Raw genomic sequence first — 15,551 nt, forward strand, 5'->3', positions numbered from 1 at the left:
TGGCCAAGTGGCAGCATCAATGGACTCAATCGTGGAAGTGGTAGTGAAGTTGGCCCAGGATTGGGCAGTGTTTTGCTCTGCTGTGCATAAGGTCACTATGAGTTGGTACCGACTCCTAGGAACCCTGGAAATCAAGAGTGGGTTTGAACCCTGGAAATCAAGAGTGGGTTTGAAGCACAGTACTTACCTTAGAGCCCCACCCCAGGAGTCCTACATATACTACAAAATAGTAATAGTGGTGATGATAAGAGGGAAAGTGCTGCCACAGAGCAGATGAACGCTGCTCCGGTTCCCTAAGCAGACTGCTACATCTTTCTCCCTCCGAGTGACTGGTGGGTTTGAACTGTTGACCTTTCAGGTAGCAGCTGGATGTTTTAACCCTGCTGCAAAATCAGAGCAACTTGGTTACAGCCAGAGGTGGTGGATGGTGCCCCCACTTGAAAGCAGTTTTGCACCCTTACTCACTTCTCTGCTCCTCTACTTTGGTTTCAAGGCCCCCCTACTTTGGGCACCCTCCCAACTATTTTGTGGTTCAGGGTCAGCACCTCCCAACTGTAGGATGATGTGCTATTTTGCTTTGAGTGATTTTGGAAAGGGAGGAAATCCCAAATGTGTGCTGCCAGATGTATGTGAAAGATCTTAAACATCAATAAATAGATTCCTCAGCCCAAACACTCAAGGGCACCCTCCTCCCGCAGGTGTAGTGAGGTCATTCCCGTGGTGTACTTCCTGCACCTATTTTTGAGTATTTAAAGCACAAAATGATGCTGAGCGGCACAGAGGGTTAAGCATTGGGAGCATTGGGCTGCTGACCAAAAGATCTGCTGTTCAAACCCACCAGTCACTCCGAGGGTAAAAGAGGCTGTCTGCTCCCACAAGGACTGAGTCTTGGAAACACTGGCGCTGTTCGACTGTTTTGTCACTACAAGTTGGAACTGACACGAAGGCCGTGGGTTTTTTGGTTTTAACCACAAATTGAGGTTATACTGAAATCACAAATACCCTCAAGGCTATAAAATTCTAGTCTCTACTCTCGTCCTTGGCACAGATTAGAAGTTAGGTGGTTTTAGTTCCTGAAGTTTTTACCCCATCTTGTAGTCAGACCACAGGACTGGATGTTTGCGTGACTGCGGTCAAATCAAGAGGATGAGAGCTCAGATGGATGGCCCGCTCACAATCTCCGTCAGTTCCCTCAAATGTAAATTGCTGTCTGTGAAAAATAAAGTGCCAACGTTTCCTCCTCAACACCCTACTTCTCTATTTATTGGGTTCCAGAACCGTTTTTGCAACAGCCACACAGGACTCAGGCACTGTACTCACTGCTGAGAAGTTGCTAAGTGTCGTCGAGTCAATTCTGATTCAAAGTGACCCTGCTTCCAAGGAGCAGTTAGTGGGCTTGAACTGTAGACCTTGAGGCTTGCAGTCCAGTGCTGATGCTACAGCGCCACACTAGAGGATGACCAGTTACAATTCAGTATCAGAAATGTCTGGGCCACAGTTCTTCCAGTCAGGGAAGCCTTTCCTCGGCTGTGCCCACTGACCGCACCACCACCATCAGCCTCAGCCTGGTGGCATGGCACACTGTAAGCCAGCCTTCTGCCCCACTCACTCCGCTCTCGTTTCTCTGTGGACTGGGAAGCCCACTGCTGTCTTGTGCTGCTGCTACTGTCCCTTTGCCACTCTTCCAGTGGCAGTTTCTGGGTCAAGGAGATTCAATGCACAGGAATATCAGGGCCCAAAAGACATGCTCCACTCCTGGCTCTTCTGAGATGGTTCATTCTATACTAATGCTAGTGTTTCATGTTTTTACAGTTTACTCTAACATCCAGCTGAATCATGTCATCTTAGCAGTATAGTTTCCCACCGTCTCTTCCCCAGACCCAGTAGGGCAGAACTGTTAGGTGGAAGTTGCAGACTATGGTTCGAAGTGACCTAATTCACACAAGGTCATAGTCAACGAGTTCTAAGGTTCCTCTCAGAACTGTGTTCTTCCCAACCCATAGGATGTGAGGACTAGCTGAGGCTTCGCACATCCCAGCACTGTGCTGAGCTTCAAAGCCGAGGGGTACACTGTGGGCTGGGCCCTTGACTCCCAGAGCTAGTGGCCTCCCTCTGAACCCTGTGGAGAGACACAGCAGCTGCCACCATGCTAACTATAGTGACATGACATAGCAGAGGACATTTGTCAGCAGCACCTAGACTCAGTTTTTAATTTTCAGTATGTCCCACTCATCTATTTTGTCTACTTTTGTGTGGTTTTCAAAATGTTTTGTAGTCTGTGTATTCTCTGAATTAGTGCCCTCACATTTGTCCCTAGTTTTTCATTGATGGCCTTCATAATTCTGGGATTCACATTTAGGTCTTTAATCCATGTTGACTTGGTTTTTGTATAAGGTGTGAGGTGAAGGTCTTGTTTCAATTTTTTGCATATCATTTTCCAGTTCAGCACCTGGACTCAGAACGAGAGTCAGATCGGCACGGGTTTGTGACATTTGCCCACCACCCGCTACCACCTAGGAAACTCCCTGACTCAGACCTCTTGTCTTCAAACCCGAGGTCGAGATTTTTACCCTTCACCTTGACACCTCAGAAGCAGTAAGTGAAACCCAGTGCTCCAGCAGCTCCCCAGAAACCTGCTAGTGGCAAACCTAGTCTGCAGGTGGGCTTGAGCAGGGCACCATCTTCTATTGCTGCGTAAATGATCCAAACTAAGGGGCTTCACACGTCTCAGAATTCCACCTGGCTGTGCTCACATCTGGAGCGCGGTGTCCTCCTCCAAGCCACCACTGTGTTGGCAGAATCCACTTAGGAAAGTGTGGGACTTGTGGGACTGAGGGCTCATTCTCTGGCTGAGAATGATTTCCTGATCGGGAACCTTTCATAACATGGTGACTTCTTCAAGACCAGCAAGCTAATGTATTCTCTGGAGTTTTGTGGAAGCATCTAGGCCCCCGACTGGCTGGCTATTTCCTAAGTGGGGGACTGGCCATCTGTGTGTGTGATTTCCATTGAGCTTGGATGACTATCAGACACCTCACACAGACACACTCCCTCCCTCACAACTGACATGTGGAATCCACAAGTTTATTACGTGTAAGTGAACAGAAACGGCTGCAGGGCACAGATGTAAGGCTACGAAAAAACCAGGGTGGGTGTAGCAGTGGAAGGGGCAGAGCGACACTGGTAAGTGACAGCCACCAGTGAGCAAGTCCTTCAGTGCTTAGGTGACCATGTGCCACTAAAGTCAAGTGACCAAGAAGTGCACATCCAATGAACCACCAACTCTGGAAGACAGGTGACAGGCGACGAGGGCCAGGCCTGGAGCTCTGCCACAGGGGGTTACACTCACGGTGAACGGACCTTCAGAGCTGTTACAGCCAGTAAGGGAACACACACCCTCCCCTCACACCAGGTGAAGAAACGGGCCCCCTCTCAGGTAAGTGGGCCCATGAAACCTTGGACTTTTGACCCAGAGCAGCAATGCACACCGCGGCACCCCACAGCCAGCTGCCCTCTGTCTACTAAGAACCCTCCTACCACTGGGTTTCCAACAGAGACTGAGCAAACCCAGGGCGGTGCCACAGGGGTGGGCCTGGAGGGCAGGATGTGGCCGGAAGTGGGCCGGTGCCACACGTGCGCGGGGTCCTTCCTAGGCATCATGAAGATTGCTGTTGCTCAGCAGCACCTTCTCCCCAGGCTTGAAGGCTGGCATCCCCAGGTAGGGGCAGCTGGCGCAGCGGAAGGCATCCCCCAGGTAGCACTGCGGAGAGAAGACACAGTCACACAGGGGAACCACAGGCCACCCGAAAGGGGCTCCTCCTTTCATTACATGCTCACACCAGCCTGGAGTAGGGAGGCTGGGGTCTTTGGAGGTCACACTGGGACCCAAATATTACGTTTTAAAGATCTCTTGTTTCATGAAAAACACTAATCAAGATGAGCTCCTTAGGAGATGACTGTCCCATATTCTAAAGAAGAGTCCTCTCAGGCCCAATGAATCTCCCCCCACCGTCTGCCCCACTACTCTGAGGAGATAATCTCTCCTCTCCATTACTGTCTACAGACAGGTCCTCAGTTAGGTGCCTGCTATCCAAATATCTGGACAGTAAGCTCCTCGGAGCCCAGCTCAGGACGCTGCCCAACACCCCCAGGGGTTTGGGGAGGCTGAGTCAGGCAGATATTTACGTTCCCACAAGCCGACTTGGGCTGACAGTTCTTCTGTTCCTTTGACTTCTCTTTTTCCAGCTCTTCTGCAAGGCCACACGTGCTGGGGGAAAATCAACAACTGATGAGATGTGCCGCCTCCCACAGAGACCAAATCTCCAACAGGGCCCCAGTGTGCTCTAAGATGGCTCTTTTTAGACCAAGTTGTCGTAACTCAGATAAATGTCCCCAGGGCCAAGCATATAACAGCATGAGTGTCTGAGCATCACTGTCTGAGGTGACAGCGAGAATGGTGGAGCTGAGGACCTCGTGGACACACGCCCTGAACAAAGAGGTCACCACTACCAGACCTCATGGGGAAAGCAGACCCAGGGATGTTAAAGGCCGCTGAGTTGGTACGGAGTCATAGCAACCCTGTATAGGGTTTCCAAGGATCGGCTGGTGGGTTTGAACCACCGACCTAGTGGTTAGTAGTCAAATGCTCATCCTACAGAGCCACACCTGGACTCCAAATGTAAGGATAATTGGGGTGTGGGAATAGACAAGTAAAGAAAATCTGGATTTTTACTTGAAATGTACTGATTTGTAAATGCTGGAAAAGTTTCATATTAAAAACAAAACCAACCAGTAACACTGATGATTAACCACGGCTGCAGGACCCCCCACCTCCGTGTCCCTCCAGGGAAAACTGACCTGATAGACCCAGGACATGAACTCCAAGCTGGCAGAGGGCCACCAAATACCACCCACATCAACAACCTATGGGTCTGACCCAGTGACCTGACAGGACAGGCAAAAACTGCCCCGTAGGCTTCCCAAGACTGTAATCTTTACAGGAGCAGTCGGTAGGTTCAAACCACTGGCCTTTCAGTTAGCAGTTAAGCACTTAACCTCTGTGCCACCAGGGCTCCTCCACCCATGTTACCCCCCGAACTGTCACAGACACTGGGATAGGCAGCACCAAATGGCTAAAAACCATCTGGGAAACCTCACCAACCCAAGAGGAAAGGCCCAAAGATCCTGACTGGGGAGCCCTCTACACAGCCTCCAGGTCCCCTTCTGGAAAGCCCAATCAACAGAACCACCTCTGAGCTCTGAGCTTGCCGTCCTTTTTGTCCCGCACTCTTCACCAGGAAGACAAGGATATTTTACGAAAGTCTCTAATATAGAAGTCAGAGACCAAAACACAAAGAAGACAGTAAGTTGGAAGAAACAGAGCAGGCAGGGAGGGAACACAACTTTGAAAGAACCATCACTATCCTCAAGAGATAAAAGAAAATATCTCATGCATGAAATAAAAGCTGGATTTTATTAATGAAGTCAAGAGCAACAACAAAAAGAATCCTAGAAATTACAAACACTATGATAGAAATAAAACAACTCAGTAGAGATTTTGAAGAACTCTCTGTTAAGTGGGACAATAGGAAGACACAGGAAACAAGGAGGAAAATGACTGATTATCATCCAAAAGGATCCACAGCTATTACAGCAAAAGAAAATCGAGAAGACAGAAACCATAAACAAATGGAAGAAGACTCCCAGGGCTCTGGACAAGCACTTCCATACAGAAAAGACACACTAAATGCCTACTACAAATGACGAAAATAGACTCCTACCCAAGGCAAGTTCTTGCAAACTGACACAGGATAAAGATGATTCCACAAACTTCCAAAATGGTAAAAAGGTTTCATAAGAAGAATCAAGGAGCAGAATGGCCTCTGATAGCTCAATAGAATCACTGAGAGAAAAATTATAGAATTACTTTCAAATTCTGTATGAAAATAATTTCCAACCTAGATTTCTTATACCCATATTACCAATCAGGGTAGAAAATTGGTATTTTCATATATGCAACACCTCAAAAACCAACCAACTAACCAACCAAACCTTACTGTCTCCCAGGTAGCCTTTCTGAAGAAACTACTAGAAGATTTGCACCACCAAAACAAGAGAATTCCAAGAGGAAGACACAGGATATAGGAAACAGGAATGCTAACAAGACAGAGGGAAAGAAATCTTCAGGGAACAATAAGGAGATCCCCCAAAATGTCACATGTGCTCGATGGCAGAAGGTGACTCAAGAGACAGACCTGCTGAAGGCGGTCACCAGCACCATTCCTGCTGCTACCATACCAGCCTTTCCACCTGAAGCCAGGTGAGCTAGCCCAGGTTGTCCTTGGTCTCTCTCACCACATGCTGTCGGCATTTCTCTCTCGTCACACCCTGATGCCCACGTCAAATGAGGACACTCACTGCACCTCCTGAGGGCGAGCTTAGCGCAGGAAAGAGCACAGACCCCTCCCTCCGCCCATATTTCTGCTGGTTGCCAGGAACTGCATCATGCGCCAGCGCTCTAGGTGCTCTGGCTGTGGCCTGCCTTCCACTGCTTACAACTCATTCGTAGCCCTTTCTACTGAAGAATAGTGGCAGCAGGTAACTGACAGATTCGTCCATGTCCTAACCTCACAACCTGTGGCCGGGAGCTTATTTGGAATAAGGGTCTCTGCAGATTTAATTAAGGATCTTGATATGGCCCTAAACCCATAGACAAATTTCTTAAAAGAGACAGAGATATAGAGACGTCTGTGTGAAGATGGAGCTCTGTACTGATGCGGCTACAAACCAGGGATACCAGATGCTGGAAAAGACAAGGAAGGATGCTCTACTAGAACCTTCAGAGGGAGGTGGCCCTGCAGACATCTTAATCTCAGGTTTCTGGCCTCCAGGACTGTGAGAGAATAGACTGCTACTGTTTCAAGTTACCAACTTTGTTGTCTATTTGTTACAGCAGCTCCAAGAGACTAATACAATAATGTATGGATTAGTGTGTAAAGCCTTCATACAATAATGGAATACTGACTCTTCCTTTCTTTGGGCTTACTACCTGGTTCTCCACAGCTAAGTAATATATTGTTAAGAGATTCATGCCAAGGTAGCAAGTCACCAGAGAAGCCAGCGAATGATGGTAGAGGGAGGGAAGCAGATGCAGCTGAGGAAGCTACTAGGAAGGTTTTGATCTTCTCTTCAGCCCATGAGTGTTCATTTTATGAATCTTTAAAATGGACCTTTTAATATGTGCCTCCCTCCATATGCATGAGACATTTCACAATAAAATAAACATCTGAAAAACAGTCAAATCCTGCGATCACTCGGGAACTAGAAGCCACTGGGAGAAACGGCAGACCCTGCTTCCCCCAGCACTTACCAGTTCTTGCAAGCCTTCTTCTTGTTCCCTTCTCCGCATGAAGCAGCTCGCAGGGAAGCAGGGTCTGGCTTCTTCAGATCTTCTGGATCCAGCAGCTCATCTGAGTCAATGAGATCCTAGAGACACATTCACGGTCTCTGCTCATGAAAAGCTAAGTGACCCAGGTGGTGGTGGGGATGTGACCAGTGCAAGGAAAGACTGAACAACTGTCCTGCCACCATGCCCAAGACACCAACGGGGAGCTAAACCATGTCCCCAAAGATGAAGCTAATTTACACGAGGAGCAGCGTGTGGACAATATGCATGTGTGCTTGCAGGGGAAGGAGAGGAATATAGAGGGAAAAACAAACCCGAACCCAAACCAACCCACTCAGAGTGACCCTCCAGGATAGAGAACAGCCCCCCACAGGGCTCCCAAGACTGTAAATCTTTACAGGGAAACAAAGCCTCATCTTTCTTTCTCCTGCAGAGCATCTGGTGGGTTTGAACCGCTGACCTCGCGGTTAGCAGCCCACTATGCCACTCGACGGCACTTAACAACAAACAATAATGCCACCAGGGCTCCTGGGACAAAAAGAAAGGTTATATTTAGTTCAATATATAAAGGGCTCACGTGTGAAAAAGGAATCAAATATTTTCTGTGAAGTTCCAGAGAAAAGGGCAAATACTATATATATATTTGTGTCATTCTTTGACAGGCCATGTGGACAGTTAGACTGTAAACTCTATGCGGGCACAGCTCTCACAGAAGCGCTGTACAAATGAGGAACGTGATTAAAGGTGGAAAGTACTGTTCCTAACACAGGGAGCCTCCATGACTTGCTCAAACAAAGGAGCCAACACAAATCTCTGAGCTGGAAGACGCTGTTCACGCTTACACATGTCCACAGCACTTTCTCATCTGTCATGGGAAGTGAGAACAAGGAAATCTGCAGGGAAGAGAGATGCTGAAAAGAAATTCACATTCCCACCAAGTGCTTCCATCGAAGGAAAAGATGCCAGTAACCAACAGGGGCATGCCGCTGGGCTTGCAATACACTCCCACTAAGAGGTCCAGAGTCTACTCTAAACTATGGCCACTCACACCCAGGATGGGACCTGGAAGAGAAAAGCTCGGTGCCAACTCACCATGCTGTCATCATCCATGTCATTGGCAGACAGTGTCCAGAGTCTGGCAGTAGCAGGGTCCACAGCAGGCTTCCCTGTGTCCAACCAAAGAAAGAAAAAGCTCCGTTAAGAACAGTCAGATGCAAGTGCTTTCTACCAAGAAACCATGTGCAGAAGGCAACACGCTGGACTGCAAGCAAGGAGCCGTGGGTTCGCAGTCCAGCTTCGCCAAGCGAATTGTTTTATGATAGTAAACAAGTCACTGTTTGTTAAACACATGCCTGGTATCATTTAATCGTGCTAACAGCATTATGAAGCAAGTAGGTTTTTGAGATCCTAATTTTACAGATGTATAATGAGGTTCAGAGTGTTTAAATAACTTAGATACAAATAAAAGTCTGACTCCAAAGTAATGTTTTTACCTCTCCACCTTGCTTCCTCCTCATCTTATGAGGGGGCTTCAAAAAGTACATGGGAAAATAGGATCAAAAGAAAACAAAATTTATCTACAAATTCTCTGAAGCCCCCTCAGTTTCCATCCCTATAACATGGGGCCAAATCTCTCACCAGTACTTTGAGGATTAAAGGAGAGTGTCTCAAAAGGCTTCATACATCGCAAAGCTTTAGCCTTACATAAGCCTGGTGCAGGCAAGGAGAGGGGCTCTCGAGGTGCTGGTGGGAGTAGAACACAAGTCAGTGGCAGACGGCAACTGAGAAAGAGCAGGCCACAAGATTCCGTCTAGAGCAGATCCTCAAACACGGCTCTGGAGCTAAGGGAACTCCAAATCTGAGCCCAGCTGGGATTACTGTCACAACTCGATGTACAGACCTCCCACACAGCACACTGTGTACATATCGCCAAGGTTTCTGTCCAAGGAGATCTTAAAGATTTAGGCTGGACCGTCAAAACAGTGCAGTGTGAACATACCAGTAAAGAGCGGAACATGTTTGCACACCTCACAGCTGGGACAACTGTCTCAAGCCAGGCATCAACAAACAGCACAAGGAAGGATGAGAGAGTGGCGGTGACAAACGGGGGCAGAGGAAAGAATAGTTTAGTGTCTTAGGAGTTAAAGAAAAGCTGGCGTACTTAGAATAAAATGGACACATGGAAACAGGACTTCTCTACCACTGTGCACTCAGGGAGGCTTTAAGACTAAAGGAAGGGATTCCTCCCCAAATCTGGAGGCCTGATTCTCCTCTGCTTCAGAGGAAGAGCCTGATCTAGAGAACACATGTCTACTATGTCAGTTTTGGATCAGAAGATGCCCGGGATCTAGTAGTACATTAAGCTTCCATTTAGAAATGACAGGAATGAAGGTGAATCCTCAGAAACTAAGGCCGCCTGTGTGTCCAGCTCACTTTTCAAGGTGTCTCTTCATGTCCATTTAAACGGAAGAACGTCCCAGTGGCAGTCTTACCTGAAGGAGACTTCTTGGCATTGGAAAGTTTAAGCTGGCTAGAAGATCCTACTTCAAAGTTTGGTTTTTTGCCCATGATCTGAACCGAGAGCAAGCTGTCACTCTGGTAGCTCAGCTGGTCTTGGACAAACTGCATCTCCTCAGGGCCCAGTGAGTCCCGCTGCAGCTGGAATGGCACATGTCAAAAGGATTAATCCACACTCCTCTGGAAAGTCGTGCTGTACAGGGCCCACGCCCAATCCTCACTTCTGTGTCAGAACGTACCAGACATCGCTACAGGCCCCTCCCCTGTTCCACTCTGAGCCATCAGAACCCTAGAGTCTAACTTTTATCCATATATTCACTTTGAACCTTTGGAAAAATTTAAAACACTTGTCAAAGATCTATTAGGTCTAGTAACTCTGGGAGTTGGAAACTGATAACAATTATACAAAGACAGGCGCAACCCCTAGAGTGGGACTCCTGCTCACAATGAAGATACTGGGCATCTATATCCTAAGGCAGAGAGAACTACAGAGAGAGGGAAATGCTTTCTAGGTTCCTTGGCAAGAAGTAGCAGACAGTAAAGGTAGAAAAAAAAAAGGGGGTGGGACGGGGAGGGGGTGACAACTCTATGTCCAAAAAGCAAATCACAGCTCATCACCGCATTAATAGGAATGGTGGTGGTTATGTGCTGTGGAGTCTATTCCAATTCATAGCGACCCTGTATAAGGTTTCCAAGGCTATAAATCTGTGCAGGAGCAGAGAGCCTCCTCTTTCTCCCGTATTAACAGGATAGAGAGCAATATACTGAGGCGGATTCTGAAGGAGAAGAAGCTAGGGACAGAACAACACATACATGCCATCTTATTTATATAGCATAGGGAAGTATGTGTGCATGACTATAGCATACTTGTACGTATACAGGAAAAGGTCTGAATGAACAATCAAAAAATGCATTGGCAGCTTCCTCGGGAAAGGGAAGTGTGAACAAGGACTGAAATGTCACTTTGTAGTCTTCAGTCTGAATTTTTATAAACATCCTTATTTTAGAATAACAAAGCAAAAGGAAAGAAATGGCAGGCATAAACAAATCAAGGGCCAAAGTCATGTAGCGAATCACTGGCGAAGTTAGAAACAAAAACCTTTCTCCTATGAAAGAACTTCAAAATGTTGTCGAAAAAAAGGGATGAAAAGATAATGGACATTTTCCATGAACTTTTTGAAGTCCCCTCCATAGTATAACATTTATCTCTTACACACATAACATTGGAAAAATCCTACCTAACATTGGAGAGGACTTTAGAAATACAAATCTCTCTGTAATTTCAATTCTCCACTGAAGTGTCAGAATTGTACTCTATCTAGCCTGAGGATGGTGAATGACCGAGGTGGTTCACTTGGGCCTAAGATCTGTGCCCATTTAAAGATTTGGGGCTGAAGCTGCTCTCCCTGCTTCGGCAGTAGTGAGACCAGAACAGGACAGACCTGGCCACATGGGCCCCAGCTGAATCTCTTCAAAAGGAAACCCATTTCCAGAGATTTTGTTCTCAGAGGCATCGCCATTATCTCAATCTGTTTTGTATTTCTAAGCAACAATTATCACCTCATCTTCAGAACTGTTAATTCCCAGATCCTTTCCATGTAGTTCTGACAAAGAGATACTACTGTGTTTAGTTACCCAAGATCCGCAAAGAAGGTTGTCTACAAACATACCTCTTTTACTTCCACAAGACCAGAAAGAGTCAGGGCCGAACACAGTTTAGATGCTGTCTTTACTTTGCTATTGTTAACTGCCAAGAGGAAAACTCCAATTAATAGCTTTATAGGGTGAAGCAGGAAAAATAATAAAGGTTCTATCCTATCTGGGTCAGCAGGCATCAAAACAATAAGAATCTATTCTGTTTAAGGCATGTGGATTTCAGTGATAGTGTTTTAATTTGACCAATCCTTTTGATTATGTTTAAAGAGCTCTCAGCTATATACTCTGAAGTGCTATAATTCCATTATTGTGTCATACCATTCTCTGCTTCTGGGAAGTATATATACTTGAGAGATTGTGAAGACAATGATCATCAAAGAGGCTTAAAAACAATAAACTGAACAGTATTTGCTCTGTATAGTTCTGACAAAAGGACACTATGTTTAGTCACCTGGAGTTTAAATTCCCAGTCAGGAATGATAATAAAGTAGTGCAATGTGTTAGCCATTGGACTGCTAACTGCAAGGTTGGTGGTTCCAACCCACCAGCTACCCTGAGAGAGAAGGTTGAGGCCTCCCATAAAGACAGTCACAGAAACTCTGAGGAGCAGATCTGCTCTGTCCTGCAGGGTCACTGAGAGTTGGAATGGACTTGATAGCTGTGGGTATACCTATCACAAGCTTACATTTCTTCATAAACAGCGAACACCTTTATCTATTTCCACAACCATTTCATTTCCATCATCTTCTTTGATGAAAGGAAATAGAACAATCTGTTTTGATTGAAAATCAAGTAAAAAATGCCAAAAATCCAGAATTAGATGCTTCTTAGACAGGTATTGTTGTTCAGTGCAGTTAAATGAGATCTGGCTCACAGCAACCCTGCAGAGGGTCTCTGAGGCTGTGAACCTTTGTGGGAACAGAAAGCCTCAGCTGTCTCCCACTTTGATCGCTACACCACTGAACAAAACAAAACAAAAAAAAAGAGAGAGGCTTTTATTTCTTGGACCCAATTGTTAGTTTCATGCGAATCAATAATTGCCTTATCATTCCCAGACTTCCAGCCATTATTTCAAAGACTATTTACTTTGAAAGACTTATAGATTCTCAGGAAGTTGGGACAGGAGCGTCGTGTGTAAGTACAGTACAACATGAAGTTCAGGACACTGACATTGGTACAGTCCACAATAGGACATACTCACATGTTACCGGTATTACAGGCACTCACACGTGTGTGTGTGTGTGTGTGTGTACATAGCGCTATACTACTCATTCACATGTACAGATTTGCATTAAGCATAATCATATCAAGATACACACATGCTCCGTCACGACAAGAATCTCTCTGCTGCCTATTTGGAGCCACACGCCCTCCCACTTCTAAGCCCCAGAAATTACTAATCTGTTTTCTAACATGAATTTTGTTATCTCAAGAATGTTGTATAATAGAATCACACAGCATGCAATCTTTTGAGACTGGTTTTTTCACTCAGCATAGATCCCTTGAGATCCATCCAAGTTGTTGCGTGTATCAAACATCAAAAAAATGGGTGTTTTTTTTTATTGCTGCAGAGTCTTCTATGGAAAAGACAGACCGTGGTTTGCTTAACCATTCGCCTGTTGAAGGACCCAGCCATTCCTAGATGGGCACTTTCTATTTTACTATTGAACAGGGCAAACAAAACCCCAATTTCTTCAGAGCTGTTGCTGCAGAATGTAACAATAACTTAAAACTAAGAGAAGGGTCTGTTGTAGAAATATCGATCTCTAATTCTATTTCCTACTTAGGGAGATGCAACAAACATACCTAAAGATTCAACCCTGCTCAAGCTAATCTCTCACGTGAAGATTTTCTTACCTTCAGCAGTCTCTGCTGGCTCTTTCAGAAAAAGACAACCACCAGGCCGAAGGATCCGGGCCATCTCAGCCAAAATCTCAGCACTGTGCAGAGTCGTGCTTCCGGGAACAAGACCCGACAAGATCACATCAAAGCTGGACTCTTTATGTGCAGCTGAAAAGCAGAAAGAGTCAGCAACTACCTGAGCCTCAGAAGCTATTTCCCAATCTCTCTCCCTGGGAAAGGTAAAACACCTGCTGGTTCAGCACACACGATTCCATCACCATCATTAGCAAGAGGGCTGCTCTCCCACAGTCTTACCAACTCCGTTATCTCCTTATATGCTCACGGAAAGGAAGTTAAAAAGGGAACTGAATAAAGAGCAAGCTTTTTAAAAAATATGTGGACTAGCTACTAAGAAAGAAAAACTACTTATTCAATTGCCAACCACAGCCCTAAACCCACTACATCTCAAATGAAAAAATGACAGATGACTGGCCACTGCTACTACATACCTCTCAAAACAAACACTTAGCTACCCCAGGAACTGCCGAACCGCAGCACTCCCGGCAAAGGCCCTCCCCCCTGCAGAGACAACATGGGTAGGAACTTACATTGTAGCAACTGGTTGAGGTTTTCCACAGATACTCGGCCTTCACTGCCAGTCAACGCTTGAAGCGTGTCCACCAGATCTTTCAGTGCTTCCGCTGGAGATGACCTATCCCAGACTACCGCCACATACTGGCCAGCTGAGATCCCCAAATCCGCCATTCCTGCAATGCTGACAGACCTAAAAACCAATGGCCAAAGGAGAATCAAGACTGAGCAGAGGTAAGTGTACAGTTCAATCCATGGGGCATCAGCAAATACGACGGGAATTATGACTCAATGTAGACCTCCCACCAACACTGCTGACAGCATCAGAAAATCTTACTATGGATGCTATTCAGGCTCTTTACTCTGAAAGAATCAACCCATGATCTCCAGGTACCAAATCCTAACATGCCTCAAAAAGGTAGACAGGATCCTGACTTGTATAGTCAGGAAAAGGGGATCAGAGTCAAGTACATAAGATGAGGGCAGACCAATTCTTTTCTCTTGATTGAGGAGACAACTCAGCATGAATAGACACAGACAAGACACCAACTAGGCAAATATGATTCAGCAAAGGAGGTAAATAAACTGGCAGGCGTTTATCAACCACAAGCTTATTATTTAAAAAAGAGACAGAGAGCGATGGCACTAAATCTAGCAAACTGAACACTAACGTTTTTTCTTTCCTCAAAATAAATGTGAAAATTCAAGTCTATTTAATCTGCAGTGATCAATGTGGTGCTAGACCTGTAAAGATCAATAAACACTGGGCCACAAGGTCAGTGGTTCAAACCCAGCAGCCGCTCCCTATACAGGGTCACTATGAGTCGGAATTGACTTGACAACACTAAACAACAACAACAAAATACAACATTTACTATCAGACACACTGTTCAAAGCACTTTACTATACACTATCTTACTTGGATCTCAGAACAGCTTTAAATGAGCTATTGTTGTGTTATTGTTAAGTGCCATCGAGTCAGTTCCGACTCACAGTGACCCTGTATAGGGTTTTCAAAGAGCAGCTGGTGGGTTTGAACTGCCGACCTTGTGGACCAGTGCTTTAGCCCACAGCACCAGCCCAGGATTCCTCCCATTTTATAGGCAGGAAATGGAAGCAGTTAACTTTACTCAGGTCACAAAACTAGTAAAGTGTTAGGAGCTGGGCTCTGAATCCAACTGGCTGGAAAGCACAGGCTTTCTAACCTCTGAAAGATTCCTCCACAGGTCAATTATCTCTTCCTCTTGATACTGAGGTGCGTATAGAATGTGCTCACAGTGAAATGAGGTCAGGAGATATTCTGCTCAGTTCCTTCTTTCTTAAACATTAATGACACTTAGTTTCTGACCTAAAAAGGTTCAAATAAAAGAAGTTCAGCAGCGGGGTCAGGCAGGGACTAACTAGTCTCACGCTAAGCACTTCTGATTTCTGCAGAGGTGGCTAATTCAGTGATAATTATGCCCCTACAGCTACAACAACAATATCAACCACCACTGAAACAGAACTGAAGTCATACCCAGTACACGCTTCCTTCATTAAC

At 45.8% G+C, this 15,551-nt stretch overlaps 1 protein-coding gene across 1 annotated transcript; it reads right to left on the reverse strand.

Moving 5' to 3' along the window:
• Window positions 1-3,649: 3,649 nt before the first annotated feature.
• On the reverse strand, window positions 3,650-14,185 carry CIAPIN1 (cytokine induced apoptosis inhibitor 1). The gene is made up of 8 exons (XM_006863559.1): window positions 14,029-14,185; window positions 13,436-13,588; window positions 11,593-11,669; window positions 9,898-10,063; window positions 8,498-8,571; window positions 7,370-7,485; window positions 4,186-4,267; window positions 3,650-3,760 (listed from the first exon to the last, which is right to left on the reverse strand). Exons 1-8 carry the CDS (start codon window positions 14,183-14,185, stop codon window positions 3,650-3,652), a joined length of 936 nt encoding a protein of 311 aa, XP_006863621.1.
• Window positions 14,186-15,551: the final 1,366 nt, after the last annotated feature.

Source organism: Chrysochloris asiatica, unplaced genomic scaffold, assembly GCF_000296735.1.
Source record: "Chrysochloris asiatica unplaced genomic scaffold, ChrAsi1.0 scaffold00055, whole genome shotgun sequence".
NCBI lineage: Eukaryota > Metazoa > Chordata > Mammalia > Afrosoricida > Chrysochloridae > Chrysochloris > Chrysochloris asiatica.

Coding starts and splice junctions, on each gene's coding strand:
- CIAPIN1 (XM_006863559.1), bottom strand. CDS start 14,185: ATGGCGGATTTGGGGATCTCAGCTGGCCAGTATGTGGCGGTAGTCTGG. Junction 13,589..14,028: donor CCTCAACCAGTTGCTACAAT/GTAAGTTCCTAC, acceptor TCTGCTTTTCAG/CTGCACATAAAGAGTCCAGC. Junction 4,268..7,369: donor AAGAAGGCTTGCAAGAACTG/GTAAGTGCTGGG, acceptor ATTTTCCCCCAG/CACGTGTGGCCTTGCAGAAG.